At 34.2% G+C, this 16,317-nt stretch overlaps 1 protein-coding gene across 7 annotated transcripts in view; it reads left to right on the top strand.

Moving 5' to 3' along the window:
- Positions 1-16,317, top strand: part of hlk (hulk) — a 267,521-nt gene that overhangs the window by 233,976 nt on the left and 17,228 nt on the right. For all 7 annotated transcript variants that reach the window (XM_076192757.1, XM_076192762.1, XM_076192761.1 and 4 more), the window contains one exon: positions 13,527-13,601. In XM_076192757.1, coding sequence (XP_076048872.1) covers positions 13,527-13,601 — 75 coding nt within the window. The remainder of the gene's footprint in view (positions 1-13,526; positions 13,602-16,317) is intronic.

Below are 16,317 nucleotides of genomic sequence, written 5' to 3'. Positions count from 1 at the left end.
CAGCTATAGAAGAGATTTTAAAAAGAACAGCTTTCCTCACAGAGCAATAGACAGTTGGAACAAGTTAGATGAGAAAGTGGTGTGTGCAAAAACAATACATGAATTTAAAAATAGTTTAGATAAAATGAGATATGAAGACGGGACCCCACGAGCATAGCTCCCCTTCCCGTAAAATACAACTAGGTAAATACAACTAGGTAAATACACCCATGGAAGAAATAGAAGTAACAAAGAATGAAATATTGACACACTTGGGTAATTTTGATGTCAGAAAATCGCATGGGCCAGATGAAATAGCAAACTGGATTCTGAAAGAATGCAGGAATGAACTGGCAGACAAAATACATAGCATAATAAGCAGTTCCTTAAAAGAAGGAAAAGTTCCAGAAGATTGGAAAAAAGCAAATATAGTACCTATATATAAAGGAGGAAATAAAGAAGAACCTACCAACTACTGTATAGACCAGTCTCTCTAACAAGTACAATAGCAAAAATATGTGAAAGAATTATCAAAAGTAGATGGGTAAAATACTTGGAAAAAAACAACGTACTAAATCCAAGGCAATTTGGATTCAGACAAGGACGATCATGCGTCACCAATTTAATATGTTTCTATTCAAGGCTAATAGATATAATACAAGAAAGAGATGGATGGGCTGATTGTGCATTTCTAGACCTAAAAAAAGCTTTTGACAAAGTACCACATAAGAAGTTGCTTAAGAAATTAGAATATGAAGGAGGAATACAAGGTAAATTGCTAAATTGGATGGAAGACTTTTTGCAAGAAAGAAAAATGAGAGTAGTGATAAGAGATCAGCACTCAAAATGGAATGAAGTAATAAGCGGTGTCCCGCAGGGAACAGTTCTGGCCCCAATAATGTTTGCTATATATATTAATGATATGGATGAAGGAATTGAAAGCTATATGAGCTTCTTTGCAGATGATGCAAAATTACTGAAAAGAGTGAAAACTGAAGAAGATTGTGAATCACTACAGAGAGATCTAAATAAAGTACAAGAATGGAGTAGGAAGTGGGAGATGGAGTTCAATACAAAAAAGTGTAGTATAATGGAATTTGGAAAAAGCAAAAACAGAATAACAGGATCATATAATTTGGGAGAAGAAGGAATAAAAAAAGTAGAAAATGAGAAGGACCTGGGAGTCATTGTTATGAATAATATGTCACCTGAGAAACATATAAATAAGATTTTTGGAGAAACTTATAATTTAATAAGAACAATCAAAGTGGCATTTACATACCTGGATGAAGAAATGGTGAGGAAAATCCTAATCACCCTGATAAGACCAAGATTGGAATATGCAGCAACGATATGGTCACCAAGTACAAAAAAATGTATAAAAAAACTTGAAAGAATACAAAGAGCAATTACAAAACTGGCACCAACACTCTCAAAACTATCATATGAAGAGAGACTACAAAAACTTAAACTACAGACACTAGAGCAAAGAAGAGAGAGAGATTTGATAGCTATTTACAGAATCATGAAAGGCATAGAAATTACTGATAGAGAGAATCTGATAAAATGGGATGACAGAAATACAAGAGGACACGGAAAGAAAATAAAAAAAGACAGCTATAGAAGAGATTTTAAAAAGAACAGCTTTCCTCACAGAGCAATAGACAGTTGGAACAAGTTAGATGAGAAAGTGGTGTGTGCAAAAACAATACATGAATTTAAAAATAGTTTAGATAAAATGAGATATGAAGACGGGACCCCACGAGCATAGCTCCCCTTCCCGTAAAATACAACTAGGTAAATACAACTAGGTAAATACACCCATGGAAGAAATAGAAGTAACAAAGAATGAAATATTGACACACTTGGGTAATTTTGATGTCAGAAAATCGCATGGGCCAGATGAAATAGCAAACTGGATTCTGAAAGAATGCAGGAATGAACTGGCAGACAAAATACATAGCATAATAAGCAGTTCCTTAAAAGAAGGAAAAGTTCCAGAAGATTGGAAAAAAGCAAATATAGTACCTATATATAAAGGAGGAAATAAAGAAGAACCTACCAACTATAGACCAGTCTCACTAACAAGTACAATAGCAAAAATTTGTGAAAGAATTATCAAAAGTAGATGGGTAAAATACTTGGAAAAAAACAACGTACTAAATCCAAGGCAATTTGGATTCAGACAAGGACGATCATGCGTCACCAATTTAATATGTTTCTATTCAAGGCTAATAGATATAATACAAGAAAGAGATGGATGGGCTGATTGTGCATTTCTAGACCTAAAAAAAGCTTTTGACAAAGTACCACATAAGAAGTTGCTTAAGAAATTAGAATATGAAGGAGGAATACAAGGTAAATTGCTAAATTGGATGGAAGACTTTTTGCAAGAAAGAAAAATGAGAGTAGTGATAAGAGATCAGCACTCAAAATGGAATGAAGTAATAAGCGGTGTCCCGCAGGGAACAGTTCTGGCCCCAATAATGTTTGCTATATATATTAATGATATGGATGAAGGAATTGAAAGCTATATGAGCTTCTTTGCAGATGATGCAAAATTACTGAAAAGAGTGAAAACTGAAGAAGATTGTGAATCACTACAGAGAGATCTAAATAAAGTACAAGAATGGAGTAGGAAGTGGGAGATGGAGTTCAATACAAAAAAGTGTAGTATAATGGAATTTGGAAAAAGCAAAAACAGAATAACAGGATCATATAATTTGGGAGAAGAAGGAATAAAAAAAGTAGAAAATGAGAAGGACCTGGGAGTCATTGTTATGAATAATATGTCACCTGAGAAACATATAAATAAGATTTTTGGAGAAACTTATAATTTAATAAGAACAATCAAAGTGGCATTTACATACCTGGATGAAGAAATGGTGAGGAAAATCCTAATCACCCTGATAAGACCAAGATTGGAATATGCAGCAACGATATGGTCACCAAGTACAAAAAAATGTATAAAAAAACTTGAAAGAATACAAAGAGCAATCACAAAACTGGCACCAACACTCTCAAAACTATCATATGAAGAGAGACTACAAAAACTTAAACTACAGACACTAGAGCAAAGAAGAGAGAGAGGAGATTTGATAGCTATTTACAGAATCATGAAAGGCATAGAAATTACTGATAGAGAGAATCTGATAAAATGGGATGACAGAAATACAAGAGGACACGGAAAGAAAATAAAAAAAGACAGCTATAGAAGAGATTTGAAAAAGAACAGCTTTCCTCACAGAGTAATAGACAGTTGGAACAAGTTAGATGAGAAAGTGGTGTGTGCAAAAACAATACATGAATTTAAAAATAGTTTAGATAAAATGAGATATGAAGACGGGTCCCACGAGCATAGCTCCCCTTCCCGTAAAATACAACTAGGTAAATACAACTAGGTAAACACATATATATATATATATATATATATATATATATATATATATATATATATATATATTTTTTTTTTTTTTTTTTTTTTTTTGGGGGGGGGGGAGTCTATTATCCATTCCTTCTTTTAAATTTCCAATGTACTCTAATTTATATATATACACACATACACACATATCTATATATATGTATATATATATATATATATATATGTATATATATGTATATATATATATATATATATACATATATATATATATATATGTATATATATATATATATGTATATATATATATATATATATTTCATTGAAGAAAATAGCAATTGATGCATTGATGATCTTGTGTAGAGTTTCAATCCGTCTAACTATAGACTTGGCTTCAGGAGGTAAGTTTGCTATCGCTGGTCCAAAGGACATGATTCAAACTCAGAAAGGAGAAGAGTAGCGTTTTACTGGAGCTTGACGTTTCATACACTGTGTACATTTTCAAAAGCAATGACAAAGGTCAGAATACATAGACTTATATACTAAAAGAGAGGATCCTAATGAACATAAAGAGAACCAATAGGAAATTGTGGTGTGAGGGAACCTATGGAAGAACAGAATGCCGTATAAGGGTCAGCCAATCAGGGGCTTGGAACGATGCGTCAGAGAATAGGGGTCATCAGTCGCGTATTAGACTTCGGGCGAAGCACATCTCTCCTAGCGGACGGTATGACCATGAATTCCTGTGACCGAAGGTTCATGGTGGGCATCTTGTCTCGTATGAGGAGGGCCTCGAGGATCTGTAGCCGTCTTGTATCTTGGGCCTGTCCTATGATTTTAGTGTTTTCAGCCATGGTATGTCTGGTAAGACACTAAAATCATAGGACAGGCCCAAGATACAAGACGGCTACAGATCCTCGAGGCCCTCCTCATACGAGACAAGATGCCCACCATGAACCTTCAGTCACAGGAATTCGTGGTCATTTCGTCCACTAGGAGAGATCTGCTTCGCCCGAAGTCTAATACGCGACTGATGACCCCTACTCCCTGATGCATCGTTCCAAGCCCCTGATTGGCTGATCCATATACGGCGTTCTGTTCTCCCATAGGTTCCCTCACACCACAATTTCCTATTGGTTCTCTTTATGTTCACTATGATCCTCTCTTTTAGTATATAAGTCTATGTATTCTGACCTTTGTCATTGCTTTTGAAAATGTACACAGTGTACGAAACGTCAAGCTCCAGTTAAATGCTACTCTTCTCCCTTCTGAGTTTGAATCATGTCCTTTGGACCAGCGATAGCAAACTTACCTCCTGAAGCCAAGTCTATAGTTAGACGTATTGAAACTCTACACAAGAAGATCATCAATGCATCAATTGCTATTTTCTTCAATGAAACCTGTCTACAGGAAAACCTGCTGCCGAAATATACAAATATATATATATATATATATATATATATATATATATATATATATATATATATATATATATATATACATATATATTCTATACCTCATCAAAGGTTCTCTCCAGATTTTGGTACACACAGTGACCTCTGATGAGTACCTGCAAATGATGCTCCTGTAAGATCAACATTAAGTATACTCATCTCCTAGCCACCCATCTTCAAAATTAGTCAACACCCTCACCTTCATCTGAAGGTGGGGCCCTTAGGGTCTAAAATTTGGTATCCAGATTAAGCATAAGTACAAGTTTTTGTTGTATTTCCTTCACCTTTTCTCATAAAGAAAGCTGACAACCAATAACTTCTCCCCTTCTTCTCATACTACAACAAAACAGTGACATAAACAATATTCCATATTAATACAGCACACACAGTAGTCCACGTTTTTTCCAAGAGAGATTTATGAGAGAGCCTGAGGACCATTGCCAGTCACTGTGGGGCTGCGAGTTTCTAGTCAGAGAAATATGAGGGAACAGTTATCATTACTATATCTAAAGTTACACAAAATCCTTCCATCCATCTCCATCTTATAGTTATTGTTCATCAATTGAATAAGAGCTTAACAAATTTAAGATATGATTTTCTGTTTCTGAATCCAAATTGGTTTTCTCTCAAAATCTCCCTTTCACAAGTCCCTCACATAATTTAGCTACAACACTGATCTAAGACACTAGTCTTACTATGGTTCCTCTTCACTTCTTCCTTGATAGATTTGCACCACATTGGCCCTCTCCCAATCCTGAGGCACTATCCCCTCTTCTAATGTCCACACAGTTAGGCAATAAATCTTATCCACCAGTTTTCTGCATTCCTAAATCTATCAGCTTAGGAATCCTGTCAATTCCAGGGGCTTTCCTCACATTCAGTGTCTATTAGTTTATATGCTTCCTTCACTTCTATGTTTATGTATTTCAAATCAGCATTCTTCTCTTTCTCTTTTCATTCACAGTCATTTTCTTTCATGAAGACTTACTTGAAACCATTGTATAATATTTTGGCTTGTGTTGATGCCTCTTCATGGACTTGATTATTCCTGTCTTAATTTGTCAGTGATGGTTAAACAGTTTAGGTTCACTTTTACATGTATTGATGATATCTTTTTAAATTTTCTTCCTCTCCTTGGATGTTTATGTACTGATTTCTAGCATATTTGTATTCTTTCTGTGTTCTACACCTGTGCTTGTGTGATCATATATGATTATCTACAGGAATCCAAGATTTGATATGTAAGTTCAGTGTATGCTTGCATTTGTATTCAGCATTTGTATTTCTCAGACTCAGCTGAATTGAATGGTCTTCCCATGTTCACATCAGAGTGCATGAAGCTTGACTTTTTCAAAATTAAGCCGGATATGTCTCCAAATGCATAAACTTGATCATATGATTTTAATATTTTCCTGATTTTGTTTAATCTCATTTGCCAAATAACCCCTTCCCCCTAATTTAATGAGCAATTTGCTATTCTAAACCATTAAAGGAATGTTTATTAATCATGTATTCATATCCATAGTCAATTTTTGGCTTTGTGTGAGCTCTATTTTATTTTCTTAACCCTTTGATTGCAGCATATAATGTTCTATTTAAATTTTACTTGCCACACAGTTCCAACTAGTTCCCTACTAGATGCACAACATTAAGATTTTTATATGTATCTAAACATTAATTAAAAACTATTGCAGCCAAAAATATTACTGAAAAATGCACAAATGTCTGCATTAATGATGTTATTGGTATTTTTATTCATTCAACTATAGATTTTCCTTCTGTAAATAAAACTATCATTGCTCACCTGGAGGACATCAGTCATACTCGTAGGAAATATAATAGCTCTTAACATATCATATACTATGCATATTCTCAAAACCAATGATTACACGGAACTAACTTTTATTTCCATATATACAATGTATACATATATAATGTGTGTGTATATATATATATATATATACCATATTTTATGGCTTGGAAGACACACCCTAATATTTGAAAGAAATTTCTAAGAAAAAAAAGTCATTCTCATACAAGAACACATTCACCATATACCTGACCACTGAACACAAAAACCTAAGAAGCAAGGAGTCTGCAAGACACTATTGTCTCAGCACTCATTACAAATTTGCTGGAGCACTCACCACAAATTTACAACTATGTAAATGAAAATACCATAGGTAAATACGTACACACAGTGAAGCAGTCCATCTCTTCTTCTTGTTTTAGTGGCGGGCGACAGCACGTATTGGACGTATTGTTTACATTACGAAATCACTTGTCCGATTTTGTTTGTATGGCGATGATACTAGTTGGTGATTAGTAAATATACCGTATTTTCCGGCTTATAATGCGCATCGGGTTATAATGCGCACCCATACACTTCTTTATCTCAGTACACAGATAGCGCGCACCGACGTATAACGCGCATGCCCGATCGCATTTGTCTATAACGCAGTTTTACCTTTGTATTTATATCATGTGAACGAGGTTACATGGAGAAGTATTTTTCATTGGCTAGAGCCACCGCTGGGAAATCTGTTTATTTGTCACTAAATTAAGTGTCAGTTTAGGCATCAATCAGGACACAACTAAGAAAAATTCAGAACTACATGTACCGCAATATGACTCATGTTGTGCATTGGTCCCTTATTACTTTGTAGCTTAAATAGTTTGTTGGAAATATGATCTAAAAAAGTTTATTGAAAGTAGAATATACAGAAAAATTTCGGGATTTTTACAGAAAATGTTCATTTTATATCTTGAGGAAATCGTCTTTATCATTTTTTTTTATTTAATACTGAAACAAACTACAGACTGTTTCGTTTTAGCTTTGAACCTGCAATGACAGTGGTGAAATAGGACAGTCTCTCATCGAGGTGACGTTTAGTTAATATAACTCCCGAAAGAGGGTGTTGTAGTCAGGTGTTTGACACGTTTATGAACGGCCGCAACGGAATTTGTACCATACCTAAAGTGAAGCAACAAAGCCAATATAAAAATTCAAACTAAGATGCTGTGAACATGGGCAAATATCATGAATATTGATCATGTTTCATGGTGTTTAGGCCTATTTAAACATGAAAAATAAGATTCGATAGATACCTACCTATACCAAATATTCATATACGGTAGCCCATGCTGGCGTATTCTTTCATGTCACCATGGCTGTTCTTCTTGTTCTCACGGAACGTCAGGGAGAAGTGTGCGTCCCGACTTTGTGAAAAAAAATTACACACACAGCCGCAGAATTTTTATCATAGGCCGTAGATAATGCGCACCGCCGGATAATGCGCAACCCCCATTTTTAGGCCCTTCCAACGGAAAAAAGTCGCGCACTATATGCCGAAAAATACGGTACTATACATTTTTCATTGTCCAAGGGTGGTTTTATTTTCATAAAAATAAACTAAAATTTAAAAAATATGCATGTAGAAATATAAAACTTGAAAGAAATTTATTCCTCAAATCCCGAGAACTCATCATGACTGGACTCATGTGAAAGTTCTGAACTCTCATCTGCAGACTTGTCACTACTATACTGAGTTTACATCATATAAAACGCTGAATTAAATAGTACTTAACCTAACATCATAGTGTAATGACTCAACATACAAATCCAGGTCGTTATTGGTCAAGTGTCCAAGCTCACTTGAGCCTGGGTGTTGCCTTACAATACAACATTCGTCTTGGAAGACGCACTAGTACTTTTCAGGGTATTTTTTAGGAAAAAAAGTGTCTTGTAAGCTATAAAATATGGTATATATATATATATATATATATATATATATATATATATATATATATATATATATATATATATATATATATATATATATATGTACATATATATATATATATATATATATATATATATATATACAGTAGAAGCCCGATTTAACGAATCTCAATTTAGCGGAAGCTCAAATTAGCGAACTGCAAATAGCAATAACGAAAATGCTCAACTTAGCGGAAATGGTCCGCTAAGTTGACCATTTTCCGCTAGCTGGCCAGACGCGCATCTACGGAAATAGCTCAATTTAGCGGGAACGGTAAGTTAAGTTGAGCATCTTCCGTCAACTGGCCACATGCGTGTCTCAGATTCCAATGTTACCAGATGTTACCAGATTACGGTGGTGGAGTCAAGGAAAATTTTATAATTTAGTACTTTGGAGGTATATAAATATATATATATATATATATATATATATATATATATATATATATATATATATATATATACATATATATATATATATACAATAATATATAATTCAGTATATGTATAAAGTATAATTGTAGCAGAAATATATTCAAGTAGAAATAGACGGTATAATAGGAAAACAAAATAATGAAACAGTAAGTTGATGGGAAAATTTAAAATCAGTTCACGAGAGTAATCACCATGAAAAACACTTCTATAACAACGAACTACGTTTTCTGCAGCAACACAACAATAACGCTCACTATCCAAAAACCAACTGCCCACTCCTATTAATCGCTAGAATTATGTACATCGAACCAAACATGAAGCTATGACTAATATTCCGCGAAATTCACAGACAGCTCATATCATTGTTACACCACACACACACACTACGGGACACCACAAGCATAGCTCCCCTTCCCGTAAAATACAACTAGGTAAATACACATTGCAACAAATTACTGCACGTTGCTGTTCGTTTGCAATTCACGATTGTGCTGCCTATAATTTACTTACAATAATATATATACTGTATGTGTGTGTGTGTACACTAGGGAATTTTTAGGTACGTATCATTTTTATAATCCGCTCTGGCAACACTGTTACACCAATGCTCACTCGCTCAATTTAACGGAAAATTCACTTTAGCGGACTGGACCTTGGCTGAATTTGTTCGTTAAATCGGGGTTCTAGTGTGTATATATATATATATATATATATATATATATATATATATATATATATATATATATATATATATATATATACACATATATATACAGTTGAACCTCGAAAGCCCGGACTAATTGGGGGGAAGGGTGGTCCAGTCATGCCAAACGTCCGGTCATCGAAAATATTGCCCTAACACCCGTAGATTTTCACAGCGGTATACGTATAGGTAATGTATGATATGGCATAGAAACACATAAGAATAATACTCTAACACTGTAATAATAACAATACTGTAATAATAATGCTATAATACTAATAATTCTGTAATAATAACTGTAATACAGGCATGTAAATGTACTGTATATACAGTGTACTGTACTGTATTTTTTATTACGTACACTGTAAATATCGCGGGACAATGGTGGGCCAGGGTTGCCGCGTTTTCTACACTGCCGTGTAGAATGGGAGTGTTGCCATACCGGGGCATACATTTTTCTCGGGCGTATGCAGACTTTCGTAGCAAGATATACTTGTCAAACTTTGACAATGTTGGTTCTAGTTTTTTTATTCTTGAATGTATATAAGGCCCCCATGCCCTAACATATTCAGTAAGATATATATATATATATTTTTTTATTATCGCTAAAAAAACTGAAACTTTAGTGCACAAGTTTTTTCTACACGGTAAAAACATACCTTTTGGGGTATAATATTTTATGAGTAACACAATTACCAATAAAAGTCATATTTTGATGTACCATTTATTATTTGATAACTAGTTCTATGATTTTTAAACAAAAGTTTGAGTTTTTGAATGTTTTTAACAGCCCACTGTTATGTAGAAAAAATTTCCTCATGTCCTTGTGCAATTGCCACATGCCGCTATTTTACTAAGTTTTGGTACAAAATTCTACGAAACGGCAGCCCTGGTGGCGGCTTGACTGGGCCGGGTTTGAGTACACGTGTACGGCCGTCGCTGCCACCTACCGGACTAATAGGGAACTTTGCTAGAAAAGTCCGCCCTTTGTTCATTTCGACCGGTCATACGAGGGTCTGGGCATTCGGGGTCCGGGCTTTCGAGGTTCGACTGTATATATATATGTATATATATATATATATATATATATATATATGTATATATATATGTATATATACACACATGTATATTTATATATATGTATATATATATATATGTATATATATGTATATATATCTATACATATCGCTTGTTTGCGAAAACGTCGTCATAACTCAAAATATCGAATTTTTCAGGAGAGGCATTTTAAAGTTTCAAAACGCTTTCAATATTATAAAAAGCCCTCAAACACCATAGGTGGAACATTTTTTGGAGCATCAAATACGCCTCTAAAGTTTATAGAAGTTGAAACAATCATAATCTTTACTAAGTCTAAAATATTTGTTGGAACAAGTTGGAACATGTAAGGTTATGTCGTTGGGACATTTAGCACTTCCTAGCGGTCAATTTTTGAGCTACAGATATGGCACTGTTACCAAAAAAATCCGTGTTTGAAGATGAATATGTCTGTATAGATAACTCAAAAATTCAGTTTTTTGAGTTATGACAACGTTTTCGCAAACAAGCGATATATATATATATATATATATATATATATATATATATATATATATATATATATATATATATATATATATATAAATCTCTGCAAGGTCACTCATATTGAACAGGTTTTGTAAGAAAGATCAGACAAAGAGCAGCTCACACACAGTCACAGGACCCACTGCTAACTGGCACGTCCCTGATGGCAAACAGGGAAATTCCTCATAGATATATGGGATACCATCATAATGATGGTGTGGACCATTGGGCACCCTATAGATACAGGGATTCACCAAATATAATGAATAAGGTGACACCAAAGAAATATCTCACCAGAAACCAATCGGCAAGGTGTGATTACTTCCAATATCCCTTCATAGCAACCATGAATAGTAAAACCAAAACAAAACTGGGCATTCCTGTTGGATCATAATCTCTTAAAGGTCCAACCACATTGCTGTGTGTACATACAGGCAATGTGCCACCAATTGTGACTAAGCTTTATCCAAGCAGATCCAAGTCTTGGACATTAAACATGAAAAAATGAAGATCAATACTTACAATGTAAGAACTCTCTCGGAAGACCACAGGCTGGAGAGTTTAATGGAAGAATTTTATAGGCCCATTAGCTCAGTCGGTAGAGCATTGGATTTGTGTTCTCGCAAGTCTTGGTTTGAATCTGGGAACAACTGTCAGAATTATTTGATCGACATCACTGTCACTGGTGATTCTATTCAGATATGATAATGACGATAAGTTTATTAAGGAAACGTACCAGCATAACCAGCTTAATAAGTTGGTCTTGGCTCTCTGTAAAATTTATTTAGAAGGCAGTTAGCAGTCGACTTAGTCCCTCGGGAGTAAGATTAACTCCCAGGGTGCAGAATTTTATTGACCCATTACCTCAGTCAGTAGTGTTGGATTTGTGTTCTTGCAAGAATATGAGTGTTGCATTCCTTAGCCCGTTGTGATGGATTAAATTCATGTTGGGTGAATAACGTGTCTGATGGGAGACACTGGCACACAGCAAGACCTGCCAGGCTATTATAATCTTGCTAATATGAATCATGGTCATTTTTGACAAATGCTGCAATATTTAACTCTTTGAGTAATTATGAAATTTTTTTGCACAGGGAAGTTGTGTTGGTCAAGGTCTGATATTACACATATGTATATGTGGGTCTGCAAAAGTCCATTCGAGTGAGGAACTACAAAAAACAAAAAAAAACAAAAAACGAATAAATAAATATGTAAATAGATAAACAAATACCAGTAAGTAAATTAAAAATAATAAACAGATAAATAAAGATAAAGAACAAGATGCAGACTATATGAAACTAGAAGTTATAAAAAGAGCTAAGGGACGATATGAAATAATATAAAATAAGAATTGTGTTTAACAGGAAAATATGACTACAGAATAATGAGATCAGGCAACAGAGGCCTTGAGATTTTCATTTGAACAATGTGACGTATATGATGCCTCCAGGAATGTTTGCTATCTGTCATGAGGATGGTAGTAACTCTGCAACAAAAGTTTCCTTTAATTCATTAATCATATTTCATATTACATAAAATATGAATTTGTAGTTCAATCTTTAAGGGAATGATTTATAGCTCATTTGTAATACTTTGTAAAAAAAAATACAGGTAATGAGACAACAAAACTGCAAGGACACTGTCATCAGAGACCAGATTAGGGCCCTTCTAGTAGTGATTCAACAGCACAGCCCATATTGGGATGTTTGGTAATAAACTGATAAAACCTCAATCACGGCTTCAATCAGTGAACCAAGAAAACCCCAAATGGGCCCTCTGGCAGCCAAAAGAGATAATGGTCTTCAAACTGTGATTACAATTTGTAACATATTACCTCTGAAGTTCTTAAGTCCAGTTTCATGATGTTTGCATTATTTAGAAAGTGTATTCACATGATTTTGGTTTATTTTAATTTTAAAATGTAGATGTTGGAATTTACAATGAATATATGTATATATATATATATATATATATATATATATATATATATATATATATATATATATATAAAGATTTTTTTCTTCAAATATATATTTTTTACTTGTCTTTTACTTCATGTGGATATTACTTTTGCCCGGTTGTAATATTTTTTTCTTAATTGCAAATGTTTCTGTATCATATATTCTTTAATGGCTAACTTTTTTGTTCTCCTTTCTATGCATTCCTTGCTCATCTCTGCCCATTGCCATCTGCGTCATGTGATGACACCATTAGATGAAGATGACTGTCAGGATTGTGAGCAAGTTCTACATGAACTTGAAAACATTGATGATGAAGTAGACATGTTTGGTAAGTAATGGTTTTGAGTATTGTATTCTACCAATATGTTAAGGCAATATACCAAACTCTTGCCATTTACCCTGAGTTCAGATGATTCATACTTTAGTTTTATCTTTATTTTTGCAGTATACAATCATTTTACAAGCAGATGAAGACTACACCAATACAAATAAAGTATTCAAGAAATGTATAGAAAAATAACTGAGTCACATGCAAAAATATCTTAATATACTAGAGATTAAAAAAAAAAAACTTTTGATGGGCTTATTTCCATTGAAGTCCTTTAACCTCTTCAGTATAAGTCAAGTTCTTGTATGCAGCATCAGATGCCTAATGTATGATGCATCACACTACTTTTATTATAGAATATAAAGTTACTGCTGTATTACTCGTTCTCTTTCACTCTAAGTGATAATAAATGTAGAAAACCTGATCAGACCAATTCACAGAATTCGGGGGTCACTCAGCTACAACTACAAAATAAATATAATCAAGACACTCATACTGACATCCTTGTATTCCCACTTGCACCTCATGATGCCTACATAGGCATCATCGTATCAAAGAGGTTAAGATACTAGATAACAATAGTATACAAAAATGTTCATATAGAATAATACTGTAATGTATGTAGTAATTTGACAAAAATGTTGACTTAATTTAAAGACAACAACAGCTGACTACTAATGGTTGATCTACAAAAGACACTTGAGGTTATCAAAATATATGTTACAAGAAAGTGCTTAGAGACTTGAAAAATGTAGCCATTATTCTAGTACATACAAGTATGGGAAAACAACTTTGAATGTATGAACTAAAGATATATTAACACTATGAGCAACTAAGACAAATTGGATGACAAAACTTTTATAATACTTATAACAAAGATGAAGATAGAAATTAATATAATAATTTATTAATTAATCAGTTGATTAAATGTTGACTCGAGTTTCACCCAGTGGAAAACCTACAGCCCCACAATAGCTGGCAATAGCTATCAGGACCTCCAACAGATATCTCTGGGAAGAAATTTTGGATTGTTGTCTGTGTTGCATTAGTGTATTTATCTAATTATAGCATATAGGAAAGGAGTAATGCTTGTTGGGTCCCATTTCCTACTTTCCAATTCTTTTTTTTCATACCTAGCCTCAAATTCATATACAGTTCCAACTTAATCTATATCCTTGATTTCCAATTATCATATCTAGATTTGAACTTGTGTATTGTTTGAGCTTGGGCTATATCACTTCCAAAGATATTCTAAGTATTCATCCATCTATATGGAAAACTGTATTTCTTCATATACTTTTGACATGTGGTCTTTCATAAGTTGCTAAGTTGCTCCCATGACCTCTTAAAACCCTTCCATCTTTAATCAGGAGATCTCTTCTGTCAGTGCAATCTAACCCCTTTAGTGACCTGAATACTGTAATCATATCACCTCTTTCTCTTCAATATTTCAAAAATGACAGACCCACTGTTTTTAGTCTATCCTCATATGGTTTATTTGCCAGGCTAGGGACCAGTTTGGTTGCTGTTGGGACTATTTCTATGTCACCAGCTGAAAATAGTACAGGGATAGGAGCAGTTGTCTGTTGTTAGCTCACCTTGTGTGAAAATGTAAAAAATATAGTTTAAGTTGTTAGAGAGAGATCCCAGAGACCAAGTGTCAGCCTCTCAGGGCTACCTGATGGAGGTAAAGGGGTTAACAGGTTTTGAAAATTGACAGTATTGCTGTGTACCTTGCAGGACCACCACATGCAGAGACCTGTCATTAGTCCCTGGAGAGATAACAAGATCAGAATTGTAGTTTATGCAAATAAAGAGGTTGTATCAGTATTTATTTTCAGACTGAAAAAACAAGCAAGAAAGAGAAATCATTGTACTTTTATGGATCTTGGGAAGATACATGATAAGGACAGGAAGGGAGTATGAGAGACTATGAGAACGTATGGAATAGGAAAATAAAATTTTCCAATTTAATGTGTATTCGTGATTTCCAATTATCATATTTAGATTTGAACTTATATACTGTTTGAGCTTGGATTATATCACCGTCTAAGCTATTCCACACACTTATGCATCCATATGGAAAACTGTACTTCTTTACATCCTTTAGCCATGTGGTCTTAATTTAATCCCATGACGTCTGTCGGGTGAATGATACGCGTGGGAAGCTCGTACACACTGTTTATTATTATGTAAGATCAGTCAACATAGGCGTGAACGCCGACATGCGCAATAGTAATGGAATAGCAATGGTAATAAGAATGTTATGCAAAGCAATAATACAACATCCCCCCTCAAGTTTACAAAATCTCAAAATAAACTTATCAGTAAGTAACAGTTAGTAATTCCCCAAAAGGCTGCAAAAGAAAGCATAGTGATGACATATCAACTAGAGTAAACCTTTAGAATTAAGTACAAAATTAGATACTATTATTTGTGATACATAACATACACTATTAGTAGTAAACCATTTCTGGTTGTACATTGGGTTTAGGCACTCTGCCGGACCTTCTAACTTCAATTTGTGATGGGCTAGGTACACTAGGTTTAGTGCTAGGACAAACAACAGAAGTAGATGCACCTTTAGGAATATCACTGACATGGATGGAATTATCAGAAGAACCAAGCAGGGTGGGAGTCCCTTCTTTGGGTTCAGTGTCAGGCAATTTACTGTGTTCACCTGTGTGTATGAGAGTGTTGGTTTCTTCTTATTGTG

This window comes from Oratosquilla oratoria, chromosome 11, assembly GCF_046742065.1.
Source record: "Oratosquilla oratoria isolate Oo_2021 chromosome 11, ASM4674206v1, whole genome shotgun sequence".
NCBI lineage: Eukaryota > Metazoa > Arthropoda > Malacostraca > Stomatopoda > Squillidae > Oratosquilla > Oratosquilla oratoria.
The sequence above is the reverse complement of the archived record's forward strand: the minus strand, read 5'-3'. Positions and strand labels throughout refer to the sequence as shown.